Genomic DNA, 17,789 nt, shown 5'->3' with positions numbered 1-17,789 from the left:
ACAAATGCAGGAGAAGACCTTTCACTTCAAATTTAAAGGGCTCATTTTATGACTATTTAAGATCTGCAGGTCAGAATTTTTCCATTCTTCCTCTAATTGTTTACTTGAAACAGCATATACTGTTTGAAATGACGGGGGCATTGGGAATGGACAGAGGAACAAAGATAAATCCTCAAATTGGTAAACAAAGTCTGCTGTAGCTTAGTCAGAGTCTCCTCTAGGAACAGGAGCTCTGAGGTAGGTGGGCAAGGTGGGTAAGGTTCAGGTTGGCTGTAGATCTGAGGATCAGATTCTAGATTGCATACAACTAGTGGTCAGTTTCATCACCTGTATTTTACTCCTCACCAAGTAGTAATGCTAACTCTGCTTGCATTCTTCCAATGATATGGAACTCATAAATTACTTCATGGAGACAATCATCCCATCTCCACCTCTACCCTCCCAAACGTCTTCAGATAGTGCCTTACTTGTCTCTGAGAACAAGTATTCCACACAGGAGTCCTCCAGAGACAGTTACACATGTATCAAGTTTCCCCTTTGACCCTTGACTTTACTTAAAATCTCAGTGCCTTGGTTTTCTGACCTGAAAAATGACAAAATTGTGGTCAAGATTGAATGAGGTAATGAATATTAAAGTGATTTTTAAGATACTTAAATTTCTGTACACATAGACAGTGAAACTCAATGGGGATAAGAACCTAATCATTCCTTTCTGGTTGTTCTTTTAATATTTTCACATATTGATTAGATGGGTATGGTGATAGCTCAACCCAGATTTATTGAGATGGTCCCAATTTAGAATGTTATCTCACTGTTCTTATAAAACATGACAAGGTGCACACTCAGTTATGTAAAGCACTCTCCCAGACTGCTTCCTTGAACCTAGAAGTAGTAAAGAAGTCTTTGTCAGACATGATCATTTGTTTTGCCTTGCCAAAAAATAAAAATCATTGAATTTATGGGGCTTAAGGAAGAAAGGAAGATAGTGGATAGAAAGCCAAAAACTGGTGATACCAATGCCTGCTGGGCTTTCCTTCAAGCTCAGACCACTTCTACAGAGCTCCCATCCCCCTGCTTGCTTACTCAGCTTCCTCCCATTTTGATCAGATTTTCATGACTGGATTCCAGGTCTTATTTTTCTTGTCACAATTTTAACCTCAGGCTACTACTGGTAGGGATTCTTTTGCTTGTCCTTCCCCTAGCCCTTTATCATCTTAGTGTATCCATCAACACAGATTTACATAAGGCCCATGGAACCAGCCCTGTGCAAGGTATTGTGGGAGTTTAAAAGAAAGAGGCTTCCTCCAGGAGGGAACATAAAATCATGTGTCCTTCCACACGGTTCAGGGAATGGAGAAGTTAGTAAGGGTCTGAGTAGTCAGAGGAGGCAGCAACGAGGAGGCTGAACTTAAGCTGAGCATAGGAAGAAGAGGGCTTTTAGGTGAGGGGAGAAAGAGATTAAAAGCAGGAGTGGGCATGATTACATGTTCTGAAGTGCAGGTAGGGGCTTGGCTTCCTTATATGTAAAATGCAAATAATCATACCTACTTCATAAGACTACTGTGAGGATCATACAGTCTACAAGAGAGGTAACAAACGCATGTTCAGCATGTTGCAGTTATCCCTCCAGACCCCATGGCAGACACTGACAATCCTTCACAACATTCTACCAGTGAGGCCAGTTACAGGTCCAGAATCCTCTTACATACAGCTCCAGGCAGCCAGTACCAATCAGAGTATGTAAGCTGGCATAAATTAGGTACTCAAGAAATCACAAGTGTTATTACCAAAGACCTACAAAAATGGTGGATACAACTGAAGGAAAACAGGACTTTTCTTTCCTATTCTTACCAAATACAAATGAAAATCTCTGCATTTACAGTGTGTCAGAGGCCTGCCATGTCTTCAGCACTTGCAGGCCTGAAATGAGACTTCGAACCAATCCTGCTGCAAAGGTTATCTGCCATATGTTATAACATCTCTTATGAGCTGTAAGTAGCAGCACACTTGATCTTCAGGAGTTGACAAACCTCCAAAACATGGCTACTTTCCCTGAAGTCTTCATTTCACCACCCATATAACGTTGGTACCCCTCAATTGAAATCAAATTGGCAAGTACAGCAAAGAAGCAATAGAGTCTATCTTTGGGGTTTTTCCTTGACTCCACACAATACTCTGTGTTCAACCCTAGTGCTATCATGTCCACCTAATGGCAGATCACCTTGCCTTCCATCCAGTGTCCAGATCCTTGCCTTCCTAGAAAAACTCTCCCATTCCTTCTAGGCATTTTTCTTTATTGGATTGAGAGAAAAGAACAGTGTAAATGGGTCATGTATTGCTGGGATGAGGTTATCGGTCATGATTCTGGCTGGTGACTGAGCAGAATCATTCAGACATGTGCTGTGGTTGCCAGCAGAGACAGTAGGCAAAGGAGAGAAGGTAGGTGAAGGAGGAGACTGGGAAACATGACCTTAGGAAGAATGTTAAATAGACCCAAGGAGCAGGAAGGCTGAGATGGCTCCTTAATAGAGTTGTGCACATTCGAAAGGAAAACTGGGAAACTGACAGGGAATACTTGTAGATAGTGTTCATGACATGTTGAACTTCATAAGCAGCTAGGCCATGGGTCCAGCTGAGCCAGAAGGAAGGTTGACGCTTAAAGGAAGGTATGAGGTCTGAGTCATAGCAATAGGCATTTTGATCCCAGCTGGGCTGCTCTGTCTATGATATGGGGATAAGAGAACGATTTTTCTACCTCATTCACGGCAGAGCAGAGCAGAATAGTACATAACTCCCAGCAGGAACTACAGAGTCCTGAGAGCAGGGTCAACTCAATTGCTACTCTCTCTCTTGTCTCTGAGCCAGCTACATCTCACATGCCTGAGCCAGGTCTGCACTAGCCCACTGTTTAGAGGTGACCATGCAGCCTCAAGCAGAGTCTAGGAAGGAAGCAATCTACATATCACACACTTCGGGGGCCACTTTTGGAGTCAAATATTTTCTACTTTCAAAAAAGTAGATAGTGCCGAAGCAGAAAGGGCCTTTTGAGATTACTCAGCCTACAGTTTTTTGAAAGTGTTGCTGGGGAAACTTCTGCATCAGCATCACTGACAGAGCTTGATTAAAATGCAAATTATCTGGCCTCATCCCAGACCCACTGAATCACACTGTCTAGGGGTGAGGCCCCAAAATCTGTATGTTAAAATTCCAGGGGATTCTGAAGTATCCTGAAATTTGAGAACCTCTGACAAATACAGTTTTGTGTGGGCAGTCACCCAATATTCCCAAGGTAACATCTGAAGACTTCTTAACACAGAATAATTTGGGGTGCCTGTAAAAAATTCATATTCCTAGGTCTCCTGTTAACCTTCCTGAATCAGAATTTCTTATCTTAATAAACTTCAAGAAACCCAATCCCTTCATTATACAGATATAGAAACTGACCCAGAGAGAGGAAGTGACTTGCCCAAGGTTGTCAGTATAGATAGTGGCAGAGCTGGGGTCACACCCAAGTCTTCAGACAAGTTCAAACAGTATGCCCCTGTGGTCACCTTATCAGGGTTATTTATCTATCAGTTTAGCTCCTATGACCACAGCATTCCTTAGAAGATCTGCAGAACAAGAGTAAGAATGCAGCTGCTTTGGGTAGTTGCATGACCCTAGTTCAATCTTCTCCAATGAGTTATGTAGAACAGCTTGAAAATAAAGCAGTGTGAGGTCACAAAGCTCCCTTACAGGCAGCAGGATACTGCAGGCCCTTCTCCAAATGGGGTCTTAGGGGACTCCAGAGTGGAGTAGTTTTATATCTGGGGAAACTCTTAACTATGGCTTTGGTTCAAACTGAACACAAACATCAAAGTGACCTGCAATAGTTTACTAAACCTATTTTTGTGTTGTTTTTGTAGTTGAAGCACATACTGATTAAGGAAAAGCTTAAGCATATGCAGTTTTCTATCAGACCTGGTCCAAGCTCACTAGTCTGATCCCTCAAGCCTGTGCATTTGAGTTATGAGCTCTGTCTCTACTTTGTCTCCGAAAGACTGTGGTCTGGAACTCCTCCAGACTGTCAGCTCTTCCCCCAGGATCTGCTGGAACAATCCAATAGAAGGCCATTGACCTCTAAAAGGAGAGCAATTTCCAAAATGATAAGGCAAGGTAGATTTTCTTTGAGGGATTAAGCCACTGCCATTGACAACAGTGCCATTGTATGATTTGCATTTGGGCTAATGCTTATAATTTTAGCAAGTGTTTCACCAGTGCTACATAATTAGAAAAATTAAATGATCTGCCACTTTGAATACATAATTCTGTAAAGAAACTGGAGACCTCTACAGATATTCTGGAACTTCTGAGAGTGGAGTCAAAGGGCAGAAAGCAGGGACAGAGAAGGAAAAGTTATAATTGCACCCCAGAAAAAAAGAGTTTGGTAGAGGTCCACAAACCCTTAGCTTCAATTCTGAAATCAAAAGGCTCTGTACAACAGAAGCTTTTTTTTTTTTTTAAATTTGGTGCCAAAACTTATTTGGCAGAAAAACCTGACCTGAACTGACATGAACTTAGTCTTTATCTCTTTTAGTATGAATATTCAGACATTTTTTTTCCTGCAGAAATGTTAATGGCTTAATTATGGGATGTTTTCCCAGACATTACTGGGAGTGTTATGTAATAAACAGTACATACTCTATGTTACTTTTCTTAAATCTGAAAATAATTTAAATTCTAAAACACAGACTGTGGACCTAGAATAATGATAGCTAACATTTATGGAGCATTTGCCATCTGCATGAAGCTGTGCTCATCTCTTTTCATCTCATTTAATCTTCATGACACCAAGAGGCACGTATTAATATCATCTCCATTTTAAAGTTTGGATTCTCACAGAGGTTAAGTAACTTGTCCAGAGTCACACAACTTTTGGCCAAGCCAGGGTTTGGACCCAGGTCAGTCTGACTCTAGAACCTACATGCTGAACTCTTGCTTTCTATTACCTGGGAGAGATGAGCAGTTGTTAAGAACAGTGTGGGCAATTTGTGGCTTTATATGGAGGTAGAATAGGCTACCACCTATTCTACCTCATTTGAGGGTCAGCCTCCTACCCCCAAATATGTCTCCTCCCCATCCCTACTTCTCTGAGATGCTACTAATATGGCTTTATTGCATGATATTTGTATGGATGGCTTTTCTCACAAGGACCACCATCATCAGAAATCTGCCAGCCAACCTGTACAGGTTCCTGGCATCCATTCCAGACTTACTGAATCAGAATTGCTAGAGATTGGGACCAAGTGGATTTTTGTACACATTAAAGTTTGAGGAAACAAAAATGAATACCCTGAGAAAGGCCAATCATTAACACTCAATAATTAACATATTAGCTATCAGTTGACACCTAGCTGGGTTGACAGGAATAAACTCATGGATGGGCACCTGTAAAGTGAAAGATGTCTGAAAGGTAAATAGTAGACTAGATGGGTGAGGTATGGAAAGGAAGAATGAAAGGAGGTATGACAGTATCTTTCTACTTTGGCGTTATGCACTGAGGGTAGAGCCTCACCACTGGCATTGTTCAGCTGCACTGGAACAATCTTGGAAGCAAATCTCTCATTTTTTGTTGCTACTCAGAGCACCTATCTATTGTCTCATTGATACTCACAGCAACCCTTTGAGGTAGACCAGAGTCATCCTCATTAGATAAAAAGAAATTGAGAAGCAAATGAGTTCTTCAAATCATCCAACTGATAGTGTTTGGGCAAGTCTCTGGCCCCCCATCGTACACTATTTCATTCTTCCAATAATTTCTTCCATAGGTTTCGAGAGGAGGTACCATCAAATAAAACCTAGGGAATCAAATCTTGCTTTCAGTGATACATATTTTTTTGCCCACTGATGGCCGATTTAAATACTACACAAGGAAAGGACAGTGAGAGGAATTACATAGCAGAATAGTTCAACCAACATACAATATGTTTGGGGTTTGTTTTAAACTTTTACTGGTTGCTATATTCTTGTTATCAACGCAGGGAAGACTGCTGAACATTTTGATCTTTATAATTTAAGAATATTCTGTTCTTCTTTGCTAGGTCCTCAATCTCACCTCTTCATCTTGCCTGTGATGTCTTAATCATGTCCATGGCAACCAAATGTGACCTCAGACACAGACTAGAAAGCCAGAAAAAATGGATTAACTACCACCACAGCAATCGGATCCTCACAGCACTGCAGGCTATGATTGGAGCACTGAGGGTCAAGTCCAACCAGTGAGTATTCCAATTCTGGCTAAGTGCTCTCTAGAGCAACACTTCTCGAACTTCAATGCACATTCGAATCACCTGGAGAATCTTGTTAAAATGGAACACTGATTCAGTAGGTCTGGGGTGGGACCTTAGAGTCTGCATTTCCAACAACCTCCCTGGTGATGCCAAAACTGCTGATTCCCTGATCGTTTGGAGTAGCAAAGGGCAAGAACCATCATTATGCCCAAGTAGTGTAAGCAAATGAGCACATTTGTAGTCCTGGAGGAAGTGCTGTTTTGGACAGCAGTTCTGATGAACAGGCCAGCTCTGATATTAACTAGTTGTATGACCTTGGGCAAACATTTTTACTTCTCTAGGTCTCTGTTTTCTCATCTGTGAAATCACAAATTTGGCCTGGATGATTTCTACGATCACTTTGGATTGTAAAATTCTTTGATTCTCTGATAAAGAAAGATACTTTAGAATCAAAGGCTTAGTCTGAGGGCAAATTGCCTCCATATTACCAAGAAGGGGAGTGGGGAGAGAAATCTACTGTAACTTTTGTATTTATCTTCTTAATTCCAAATCTTCTATGTGTCCTAAGGTAATTTATTTCTTCTGAATGTGCAGAACATTGGCATTCTCCATGAAGAAGAGGCAACACTGAGTAGTGGACAACAGTTTTTGGCATTTCTCAGCTCTCAGCATACCCTTGTGACTTCTTCATAGTTAACAGATTTGGCTACTTGCTCATGACACCGTCTGTCTGATCACAGAGCAAAACCACTGTCTGCTCATTGGTATCCAATATTGGTACTCAATTCTGCTTAGTCTCACTTGATTCCAGAAGATAAAGTAGAGAATTACACAGAATCACCACCTACCAGAGTGCTCTGTTGAAGCAATATGAGAACTTTGTTCTTGAGTTACAGCAGTCATTTGGTGAGCCCACAAAACAGGAAATGAACCCCTTGATGAATGCTAAGGTTGACAAAAGGGACAACTTCTCTCAGCAGGATGCCACTACTTTCCAGCTCCTTGCTCAAAATCTGAGATATAATGAAACCAATCAGAGTGATCACTTCCAAGAGGAACTAGCTGACTCCATTCAGGCTGAAGTAAATGGCACAGATCTGATGGACAATCTCCCAGACCTTATCACTCAGTGTATTCAGTTGGATAAGCAACGTAGTGACAGGCCAGAGCTCCTGCAGCCAGAGGCCCAGATCCCAGTGTTGGCTTCCCTGATCTCCAACCCCACAGGTCCACCACCCAAGGAAGACCCTATACAGCTTCGAGGAAGCCAGCTGCCTCTTACTCCAGCCAAACGAGCCCGCCAGCAAGAAACTCAGTCATGCCTCTACTGCAGCCAGGCTGGTCACTTCACAAGAGATTGCCTTGCCAAACGTTCTCGAGCCCCAGCAAGGATAAATAACCCAGCTCACCAGTAAGAGGAGCCCAGGCAGGTCACATTGTAAACTTATACCCCTCTCACCTCCAGCCTCATTGATTTATATCCTGCATTAACATTTAAAATACAGATGGGGAACTGGGATACCACTTTACAGTCATGAACTCCTAGGCTTCTGAGAATTTAAACAACCAGATCTTGTTCATTTGGTGACCCATCACCAAACTTGATAAAGCAATGATGAAAACAATTCCCAGGCACTTTATACAGTTGGGACTAATTTCCCAAGTGTACTGAAAGCCTGCAGGAAAAACTCTGCCCAGTCTGACCAGTGGAAACCACCCTGGAAATACATTGGGAACTCCATCCCCACCGATAGGTGATAGATACCTGGGTTGAGTTTGTTGGCCCAAGGCCTTCACCCTTACTCTCATTGGTCTGTATCCTAGTCCCCTGTTGGTTTAGGACTCTTGGCTGAAGTCCCAGTTGCATTTCCATATCCTACCAACATTTTCCTACTAGAGGCTGAATCCTGCTCCACCTACTGACTAGAGTCCAGCTTAACACAAACCAACCTTCATGGAAACACAGCTATGCCACCTTTTCATACAGCTATATATTTTGCTACTATTTAAAGACTGCTGCTTGCTCAAAAGTAATCTCTTGGCTATTGACAAACTAGATGGTATGGCCCTTTGAGCAGTCTGCTTGGAACTTTGGGTCCACTTCTTTGAGAGTTAGCCCTTCAGGCAGGTATATGTTTTTAGCCAAGCCCTAGCTTTTCTCCAACAACCTACTTCAGGTTCCAGCATGCCTTATGGCCAAGTCAAAATGCTCTAGGATAATGACCTCTAACAAGTATTTAGTGTGTCCCATCATAATTACTGTGTCTGAAGCATGTCCCTGCTGCCTTAGACAGGGAACCTGGCTAACTAAATCTCCACTGAAGACTGAGGATCAGGCCCTTCAGTAGTTTCTGACTCTAGAGGCCTCAGTGTGGTCACCATCTAGGATCACTGCTCATTGATGCTAAGCTCTACCCTTATGGACCACCTCTGGGGACCTTCATCTAGTTGAGGCTCTTGAAGAGCAATTAATGGCAGACAATTTTCTGAACCATCTCACATTTCAAATCCTGGGGCATATACATCAACACCATCTGTACATAAAACTCACGAAATGGGGGTATGATTGCTTGTGTTGTACTTTTGGCATACATTAACTCTGTGTATGGATTCCTAATGCTTCTGAGCAAAAGTAGTGCTATGCTGAAAAGGTAAAAATCCCTAAAATGTTAAGGATATGCAGTGATAATTGGTGTTTTCCGGTAATTACCTGCTCTTTGTTCCCTGCTTCTTAGGGCTGATGTATGTCCCCATAATGGATTTCCTGAAGTAAAATCAGTAATTCCATATTTCCTAGCAGCCATCAAGGCCTCTCAGAACACGAAGCGCCACTGTAGTTTGGCCTGGAGAATTATGCTTTGACAATACCTAAACTCAGCTAGGACCTTATTACTCTTATCCTATAGCACTAACAAACAGATATCTTTTCACCCATCAGTGCCTCACTAACCACTGTGCTAATTCTTATTTGTATTCGCGAGGAGTCTCCTTTATTAACAGCTTGCTATACATCCACCTTACTCCATATGCTCTGACAACTAGGAGACCTGAATGCACATATTTCAATTGTGGTAAGAAATTCCCACTAGTGTACTGGGATTGCATGAGATCCTCTAACGGATCTCTATTTGAACTTTAAGTGACTCTGGTATTACCTGCAGGTATCCTGATCTAGTACCACCAATTCTATAATAAAGGACTAACCCAATGGCCTCCGGTCACTTTCCTTACGAACACCAATATCGTCCTGGAATGTTGACAGGAGCATTCAGTTGGCTTAATCACCAATCTTTCTTTATCTTAGGGCCACAATTTATCATTGCGTACTCCTTATGCATATGTACTTTTTACATATAAAGATATGTCACTTTATTTTCTGCAGAGGACTTTCCCTCTGCAGCAACATTACCTTCTTCCCCAAGAAATCTTCAGATTCCATAGCCTCTCAGAACAGATCATTAATCCTGGGCTATGTAGTTCAGTTCACCTCCTACTTCTAGAAGCTCCTTGTTGAGAAATTCCAAATCAAGGGCCTCTTGTGCTCTATGTGATACAATCCAACAGCCAGGCTGACCATATGAATAGGATGCTGGGATAATGCTTTACTGCCTACTAGCTAGCAACCATTTTGTTTACCACTTTAAAATATTGTTATAGTGATACCATCCACTTCAATTGGAATGAATTAATTACTAAGCATAAAGAGAGTTACATGGATGAGTCCTCAGAACTTACACCTAAGTGAATTTCTCTGAGAGTGAAACTAATTAAAATCTACAGAGAACAAATGAGATGTACCCTACTCAAAGATGTAGTCTGCAGTTGCAAAGGCTTGGGGAACCCCCAGGTATAACCAAGGTTGTAGTTTTAGGGAGGCAGATCTGCTACATGATTGATGCCACCAAGCAAGAGGGAATTTAATCATTTTACAAGTCTGAAGAACGAATTGTTAACAAAAGAATGATTTGCATGGAATCTAGAAAAGGGGGCAGTTAAAGAGCCGTAAGGTATCAGTAATCTCCCTAGAGTCAGAGAGGGGATTTTGATCAGCAGACCCTGCCAGGGTCTACCTGCAATGGGATAGAGGCACCAGGCCATCCCAATTTGTGTCATTAGCCATTAAGATTGTCACCTAACTCCCTTTGCTCTGACTCCATGCTCTAAGAAATAATCTGATTTTAATTACTCTCCCATATAAACTTTGTTATGGGAAGAAAATTTGCTAACCAGCTGACATGAAGTGTTCTAGCCTACTTGGCAGTTAATTCTCATTATAAGTGAATAAATTGGTGTTTGGCTTATACATCAATTTTGTGGTTTTAATGGCATCCGTTCTCCAGACCCTAATCACCTCTGAGCACACTGGAAACAAAATAAGATTCTCACCATGCAAAGTCAGCATCACAGTGTGAACCATAGTGAATCCACTGAAGACTGTCCTCCCTGGGAGCCTTGCCTCAACAGTCAGTCAGTATCCCTCTTTATCTCTCTCATTTGTCTACAGCTATAATAACATTCCTAAATACCTATGGTCTGCACTTCCTACGTTTACTTCTACTCACACCCAGCACCATGGTACCTGGCATAAGTAATTGCTTCTTACAATACCACATAGTTCAGTCTAACCATCAGAATATACTGCCGTGGATGAAGACATAACACATGACTGTAGACATGAGCCCCTGACAAGCACCTTTAGAGAGAGAAGAGTGTATGATTGACCTAATTCTCACTACCTCCATTCTGTCCAGATGGCAGCACATGGGACCCATGTGACTCTCATTATTCAATCAGACCCATAGAGCCTTCACTTCTATCCATGATGGTTAAAACATATCACCCTTTTTTTGGACTCTGGAAGATCTTCTCCACCCAGCACCATCTTGCCTATGATAATAGTCATCTCTGAAACAAAACAGAAAATTTAAGATATACCAGCCTCTGGGCAAAAGGTAAAACCTCATGCCCTTGGGAGAGCTCTGGAAGCTTGTGTTACATATATAAAGCCTTTTATTGATACACTGGTGGCCATGCTTTATTGCCTCCCTATGAAGCTTCAGGTCTCACTTGGCCAGGAAAATGGAAAAACATTCAAGGGAATATAGTGTCATGAATCTTCAATGTCACCTTCATGCAGGCGTCACTGCCCACGCTTTACAAACAAAAGTCCTGGAAGTGAGTTACACCATTTAGTAGAATCAGTAGAACTATCTTGGTATTTGAACCACACTTTCCAGTCATTGATTTCCACTATAACTTTGAGCATTCATGCACTAAATTATTGGTATTACTTCCTGGTATTGGCTTTGATTCTGCAGTCTATTTGAACCTGCTTCCTGCTCATTGACTTCTAGTACATACCTTACATGGCACTGGTACTCTTATCCATCCAGCTCAGTGATAAGCCAATTGTGACTGTATTCCACCCACTCCATTTACTTTTACATGGAGAACCCTGTAGAATTTCAGTTTTCCCTATGCATAGAAGACTCATCCCTTTGGACAAAAAATCTGGCTTTGTGTGCGTCTAGAGAAAGGGAACTAATAGTTGGTTTATGCCAGGCACTGTGCTCAGTGCTTTGTTTTTTTTAAACATCTTTATTGGAGTATAATTGCTTTACATTGTTGTATTAGTCGCTGCTGTATAACAAAGTGAATCAGCTATATGTATACATATAGCCCCATATCCCCTCCCTATTGCATCTCCCTCCACCCTCCCTATCCCACCTCTCTAGGTGGTCACAAAGCACGGAGCTGGTCTCCCTCTGCTATGCAGCTGCTTCCCACTAGCTACCTGTTTTACATTTGTAGTGTATATATGTCCATGCCACTCTCTCACTTTGTCTCAGCTTACCCTTCCCCCTCCCCGTGTCCTCAAGTCCATTCTCTACATCTGCGTCTTTATTCCTGTCCTGCCACTAGGTTCTTCAGAACCTTTTTTTTTTTGATTCCGTATATATGTGTTAGCATACGGTATTTGTTTTTTCTCTTTCTGACTTACTTCATTCTGTATGACAGACTCCAGGTCCTTCCACCTCACTACAAATAACTCAATTTTGTTTCATTTTATGGCTGATTAATATTCCATTGTATATCTGTGCCACATCTTCTTTATCCATTCATCTGTCAATGGACACTTAGGTTGCTTCTATGTCCTGGCTATTGTAAATAGTACTGCAATGAACATTGTGGTACATGACTCTTTTTGAATTATGGTTTTCTCAGGGTATATGCCCAGTAGTGGCATTGCTGGGTCATAGATGCTTTGTTAATGATACTCATTTAATTTCACACTACTAAAATATATTGATAGAATATCCATTTCTGACATTTAATGCTTACCACGCCTTTATGGGGCAGGTGTTATTAATTCAATTTAAAGAGGATGAAATGAAAGTTCAGAGCAGTTAACTTCTCTGCCCTAAATTCACACACCAAGTAAGTGGCAGGGCTAGGGTTTGAAACCAGTATCTTGCTAATGCCAGAGCTGATCTCTGATAGAAGAGGAAAACACTCTAAGTCACACCCCTCCTGACCAGCCTAACTGACCCTATTACACCTCCCAAGACCACTCAGTAGAGAAAGGCCACTCTAGTAACTGGTATTCACATAGCCCCTGGTTGAAATACATGTTCTGGACAACAGTCTATAAAAGAAGCACATAGCAAATCAGTGCCTTCTAGGACTTTGAGATTTCATTTGTGTTTCTAATAGTTGTAGAAAATTCCTTGACAAATCTAAACATGTACTGTGTCTGCTTTATCTGACTGGGTAGGCTCTTGCTTGTTGAGTCAGGATTCTAACAAAAGTTTCTGGCTATCACAAAGCCCTCATATTTCTGTAGCTCTTCATTCAAAGCTATTGGGTCTTTTTGAATAATAGCTCAATGATGTTTACAGTGTTTTCACAATGCCAAGAGACAACAGGGACTTTGAAGGCTCCTGATGGTTGTTACCTGCCACTGTCATAGGAATATCAAGATTAAAACAAGAATTTGATTTAGTCTGACAACAGTTAGTTGGTCATTGAAATTTGAGATCTGCCACCACTATATCAACCTCAGGGAATTTCCAGTTTTTTTCCAATTTCCAATCTGTCTCTTAGGAGCATTTGTAGGAAGATAGCCATGTTCTTTTTTACAATAACCGTAAGGTTAGCAACAACTATCAACCTTCATGTTCCCTTAGTTACCCATGATGAGTCTACCATGCATGTATCCTTTATTAAATATGTTTTCAGTCTGTAATGCTTCATGGGGGCAATGGATACCATTGGCTTACTATCTGCCATTTACATCAGACTTCCCCTTACTTGCATTAGCTTCATCTATGTATAATTTAAAGACATTCCCCTCCCCATTAAATTGTTCCAGGATATGAAAGAGTCTGTCTTGATGCTGATCACTTCACACATGATTTTAGAGGCTTCAAATAATAATAATAGTCACTGAGTGCTTACTGTGTGCCGAGCACAAGACTCTCCGATTCATGGGCATAATCCCCACAGTAACACTATTAGTATTTGCATTTTACAGGTGAAAACAAGTAAACTCATAAGGTTTAAGTAATTTATCTAAGGACTCAAGCTAATAAGTCATGTAGCCAGGATTCATCTCCAGGTCTATCTATCTGACAGAAAAGGCCATGTTCTTGACTACTATCCTACCTGTCCTTCCCAGATTGATGTCCCAGACTGAAAAGTCTTAATCTTTTATGTGGGCCCTCACACATATAGGCCAGTAATCTCTTCAGCACACCCTTTCCAAATCTTCTCCATCCCTACTCTGTCTTTAGCGAAAATAATTATTCCAAACTTACCCAGAATTCCAGGTGTGGACACAAAACAAATTTGAACAAGATAACCTCGTCTCTTTTGTTACTAAAGCTTTTAAAAATAATATCCAGTAATTTTTTGGCCTTTTTGGGTTTCATCAGCATCTTGAGGAAAGAGTCATTGTAGACCTTTCCCTGAAGCCTACTATTCTCTTTCCTGGGATGTAATTGATGACACAAATTCCACTACCCTAAAAATGTAGTTGGAATGTTTTAATAAATAGATATCCTTAACACTGAAGCTCATCTTTCTTCCCTTTCATAAGTTTTTCTTATAGTTTTTCCCCATTGGCTTTAATAATAATAATAATAGCTACCATGTACTGACCACTTACTACATGCCAGGCATTGTGCTTTATGTGTATTTTCTTTTAATTCTTAAAACAACACTCTTAGACATCTGTTATTATTATCCCTATTAGGCAGGTGAGGAAATTGAGGCTTAGAGTAGTGAAGGAAATTATGCATAGAGCTAGTAAGTAAACAGCAAGACTCAAATCTAGATACTTCTAACAGCAAGAGTCCATACTCCTACATAGTACCTTACTATCCATCTACAACCAGATTCAACAAACTACCACCTGTGGGCCAAATCCAACCTACTGCCTGTTTTTAAAAATAAAATTTTATTGGAACTCAGTCATACCCATTCATTTACATGTTTTTGGGTGCTTTCATGCTAAGACATGTATGGGCTACAAAGCCAAAAACATTAACTATCTGTTCCTTTACAGAAAAAGTTTCCTGACCCCGGATCTAAAACATATTAAAGTATTAAATCAGACCAGCCCATGGACATCTCATTGTTTATATTTCTCCTTTCAAAAGGCCCATTTATCCCTATTTTTTGTTTCTTGCCTCTAAATTAGTCTCATCCATATGATGAAACAATGGGATTTTTGTAGAGGCTTGAATAGGATGTTTTGGTAGTCCATATAAATTTCATTGGTGGTTCTTTATTGAATGCATGCTTTCTGCATCAAACAACCCTAATGGATTGTCCAGGTGTGGTTGTAGGGGACATTTGCTGTTTGCCTCCCCAGTAAGCATTATACTTTTTTTTTCTGCGGTATGCAGGCCTCTCCCTGTTGTGGCCTCTCCCGTTGCGGAGCACAGGCTCCGGACGCGCAGGCTCAGTGGCCATGGCTCACGGGCCCAGCCGCTCTGCGGAATGTGGGATCTTCCTGGACCGGGGCACGAACCCGTGTCCCCTGCATCGGCAGGCGGACTCTCAACTACTGCGCCACCAGGGAAGCCCTGTGATGATATTTTTAAGTATAAATTTTTTATTGAAATATAGTTGATTTACAACATTATATTAGTTTCAAGTGTATGCCATAGTGATTCAATATTTTTATAGGTTTTATTATACTTAAAGTTATTAGAAAATAATAGGTATATTTCCCTGTACTGTACTTTACATCCTTCTAGTTTATTTATTTTATACATAGTAGTTGGTACCTGTTAATCCTCTACCCCTATCTTGCCCCTCCTCCCTTTCCTCTCCCCACTGGTAACCACTAGTTTGTTCTCTATATCTGTCAGTCTTTCTGTTTTGTTATATTCATTCATGTGTTTTATTTTTTAGATTCCACATATAAGTGATAACATATAGTGTTTGTCTTCCTCTGACTTTTTTCACTAATACCCTCCAGGTCCATCCATGTTGTTGCAAATGGCAAAACATTTCATTCTTTTTTATGGCTAATATTCCATTATAGATATATACCACATCTTTATCCATTCATCTGTTCATGGACACTTAGGTTGCTTCCATATCTCGGCTATTGTAAATAATGCTGCTATGAACATTGGGGTGCATGTAACTGATAATAGTTTTTGAATCACTGAATCCTGCTATGCCTGAAGATGTTTAGCCTTGAAGCTAATAAAATCCTTTTATAGAGGTGCAAAGAGTCCTGATACAATGACTTTCCCTACTGAAACTACACTATTTTTAGCTCAATCTCTTCTATCAGCTTGAGGAGTCAATGCCTAGTAACAGCAAAAAAAAAAAAAAAAAAGAAAGAAAGAGAAAAAGAAAAAAAATATTCCTACATTGTAGTGGTGGTATTGGGCAAAGAAAAACAGATTTATGTATTCTGTTCCAAGTTTAACCCTCTAATAAATACAGAAATTCCCAGCTTTTCTGCCAGAAGCTTTGTAGAGTCTTCTGGATTCATGAGTTTTGTTTGTCCTACTGGGCAGATACAGACTGATCCTGTGTAAACCCATCACCTTCCAAAAGGAATACAAGCTTCTGCCCCAAAGTCCTGCCATTACTTAGTAAACAAATGTGAGATGGCTACTTAAGGTTTTGGGGACAGGTTGTGGCCTAGAACTTCTTTTCCCATCTTCAACACCTGCACCTTTGCCAAGTACAAAGCAAGACAGCAAAGTATAGTGGATTAAGAGTGGGGAACTCTGCCTGGGTTCAAATGCTGGGCTCTACCTCTCACTACCTAGATGACCTTTTCAGTTTCCTTAACCTCTCTGTGCCTCAATTTCCTACTCTGTATAGTATTATGAAGACTAAATTAACGTTTATATAAAAAACTTAAAGTAGTACCTGGTACACAGTAACCACTATACAAGTGTTTGTTAAACAAACAAACAAAATGAATAAATAGCATACAAATACTACAAACATTTGAAAGATACTTGCAGAGGGTCTGTCAAAATACACATTTTTTTTGATTCCGTATATATGTGTTAGCATACGGTATTTGTTTTTTCTCTTTCTGACTTACTTCATTCTGTATGACAGACTCCAGGTCCTTCCACCTCACTACAAATAACTCAATTTTGTTTCATTTTATGGCTGATTAATATTCCATTGTATATCTGTGCCACATCTTCTTTATCCATTCATCTGTCAATGGACACTTAGGTTGCTTCTATGTCCTGGCTATTGTAAATAGTACTGCAATGAACATTGTGGTACATGACTCTTTTTGAATTATGGTTTTCTCAGGGTATATGCCCAGTAGTGGCATTGCTGGGTCATAGATGCTTTGTTAATGATACTCATTTAATTTCACACTACTAAAATATATTGATAGAATATCCATTTCTGACATTTAATGCTTACCACGCCTTTATGGGGCAGGTGTTATTAATTCAATTTAAAGAGGATGAAATGAAAGTTCAGAGCAGTTAACTTCTCTGCCCTAAATTCACACACCAAGTAAGTGGCAGGGCTAGGGTTTGAAACCAGTATCTTGCTAATGCCAGAGCTGATCTCTGATAGAAGAGGAAAACACTCTAAGTCACACCCCTCCTGACCAGCCTAACTGACCCTATTACACCTCCCAAGACCACTCAGTAGAGAAAGGCCACTCTAGTAACTGGTATTCACATAGCCCCTGGTTGAAATACATGTTCTGGACAACAGACCAATATAATTCATGATGGAAACAACAAAGATACCTTTGGATGAGAAAGGATATTTAAATCTTAAATATGATACATAAGATAGGTTATTCTATCCTATCCTACTCCCAAACCCATATCATGAATTCTTTTTTTAATCCATTGGGACAATTGCAGAATTGGCCTTGCCTGAAAGCTACATATGGACAGAAGTCAATAGTGAACTCAACCTACAGTCTCCCTTTCCAACCAGGGAAGCATTTATGCTTCTCTCCCTTTACCTAATCCCCAAAATGACACAGGTCAATTTCAGAGA

General features: G+C 40.5%; 1 protein-coding gene across 1 annotated transcript; it reads left to right on the top strand.

The window, feature by feature from the left end:
- Positions 1 to 2,622: 2,622 nt before the first annotated feature.
- Positions 2,623 to 7,684, top strand: RTL4 (retrotransposon Gag like 4). Its single transcript, XM_060138605.1, has 3 exons — positions 2,623 to 2,666; positions 6,081 to 6,257; positions 7,105 to 7,684. The coding sequence occupies exons 1-3, from the start codon at positions 2,623 to 2,625 to the stop codon at positions 7,682 to 7,684; spliced, it is 801 nt and encodes a 266-aa protein (XP_059994588.1).
- The last annotated feature ends 10,105 nt before the right edge of the window (positions 7,685 to 17,789 follow it).

Source organism: Lagenorhynchus albirostris, chromosome X, assembly GCF_949774975.1.
Source record: "Lagenorhynchus albirostris chromosome X, mLagAlb1.1, whole genome shotgun sequence".
Taxonomy (NCBI): Eukaryota; Metazoa; Chordata; class Mammalia; order Artiodactyla; family Delphinidae; genus Lagenorhynchus; species Lagenorhynchus albirostris.
This window is presented reverse-complemented; position numbering and strand designations above follow the sequence as displayed.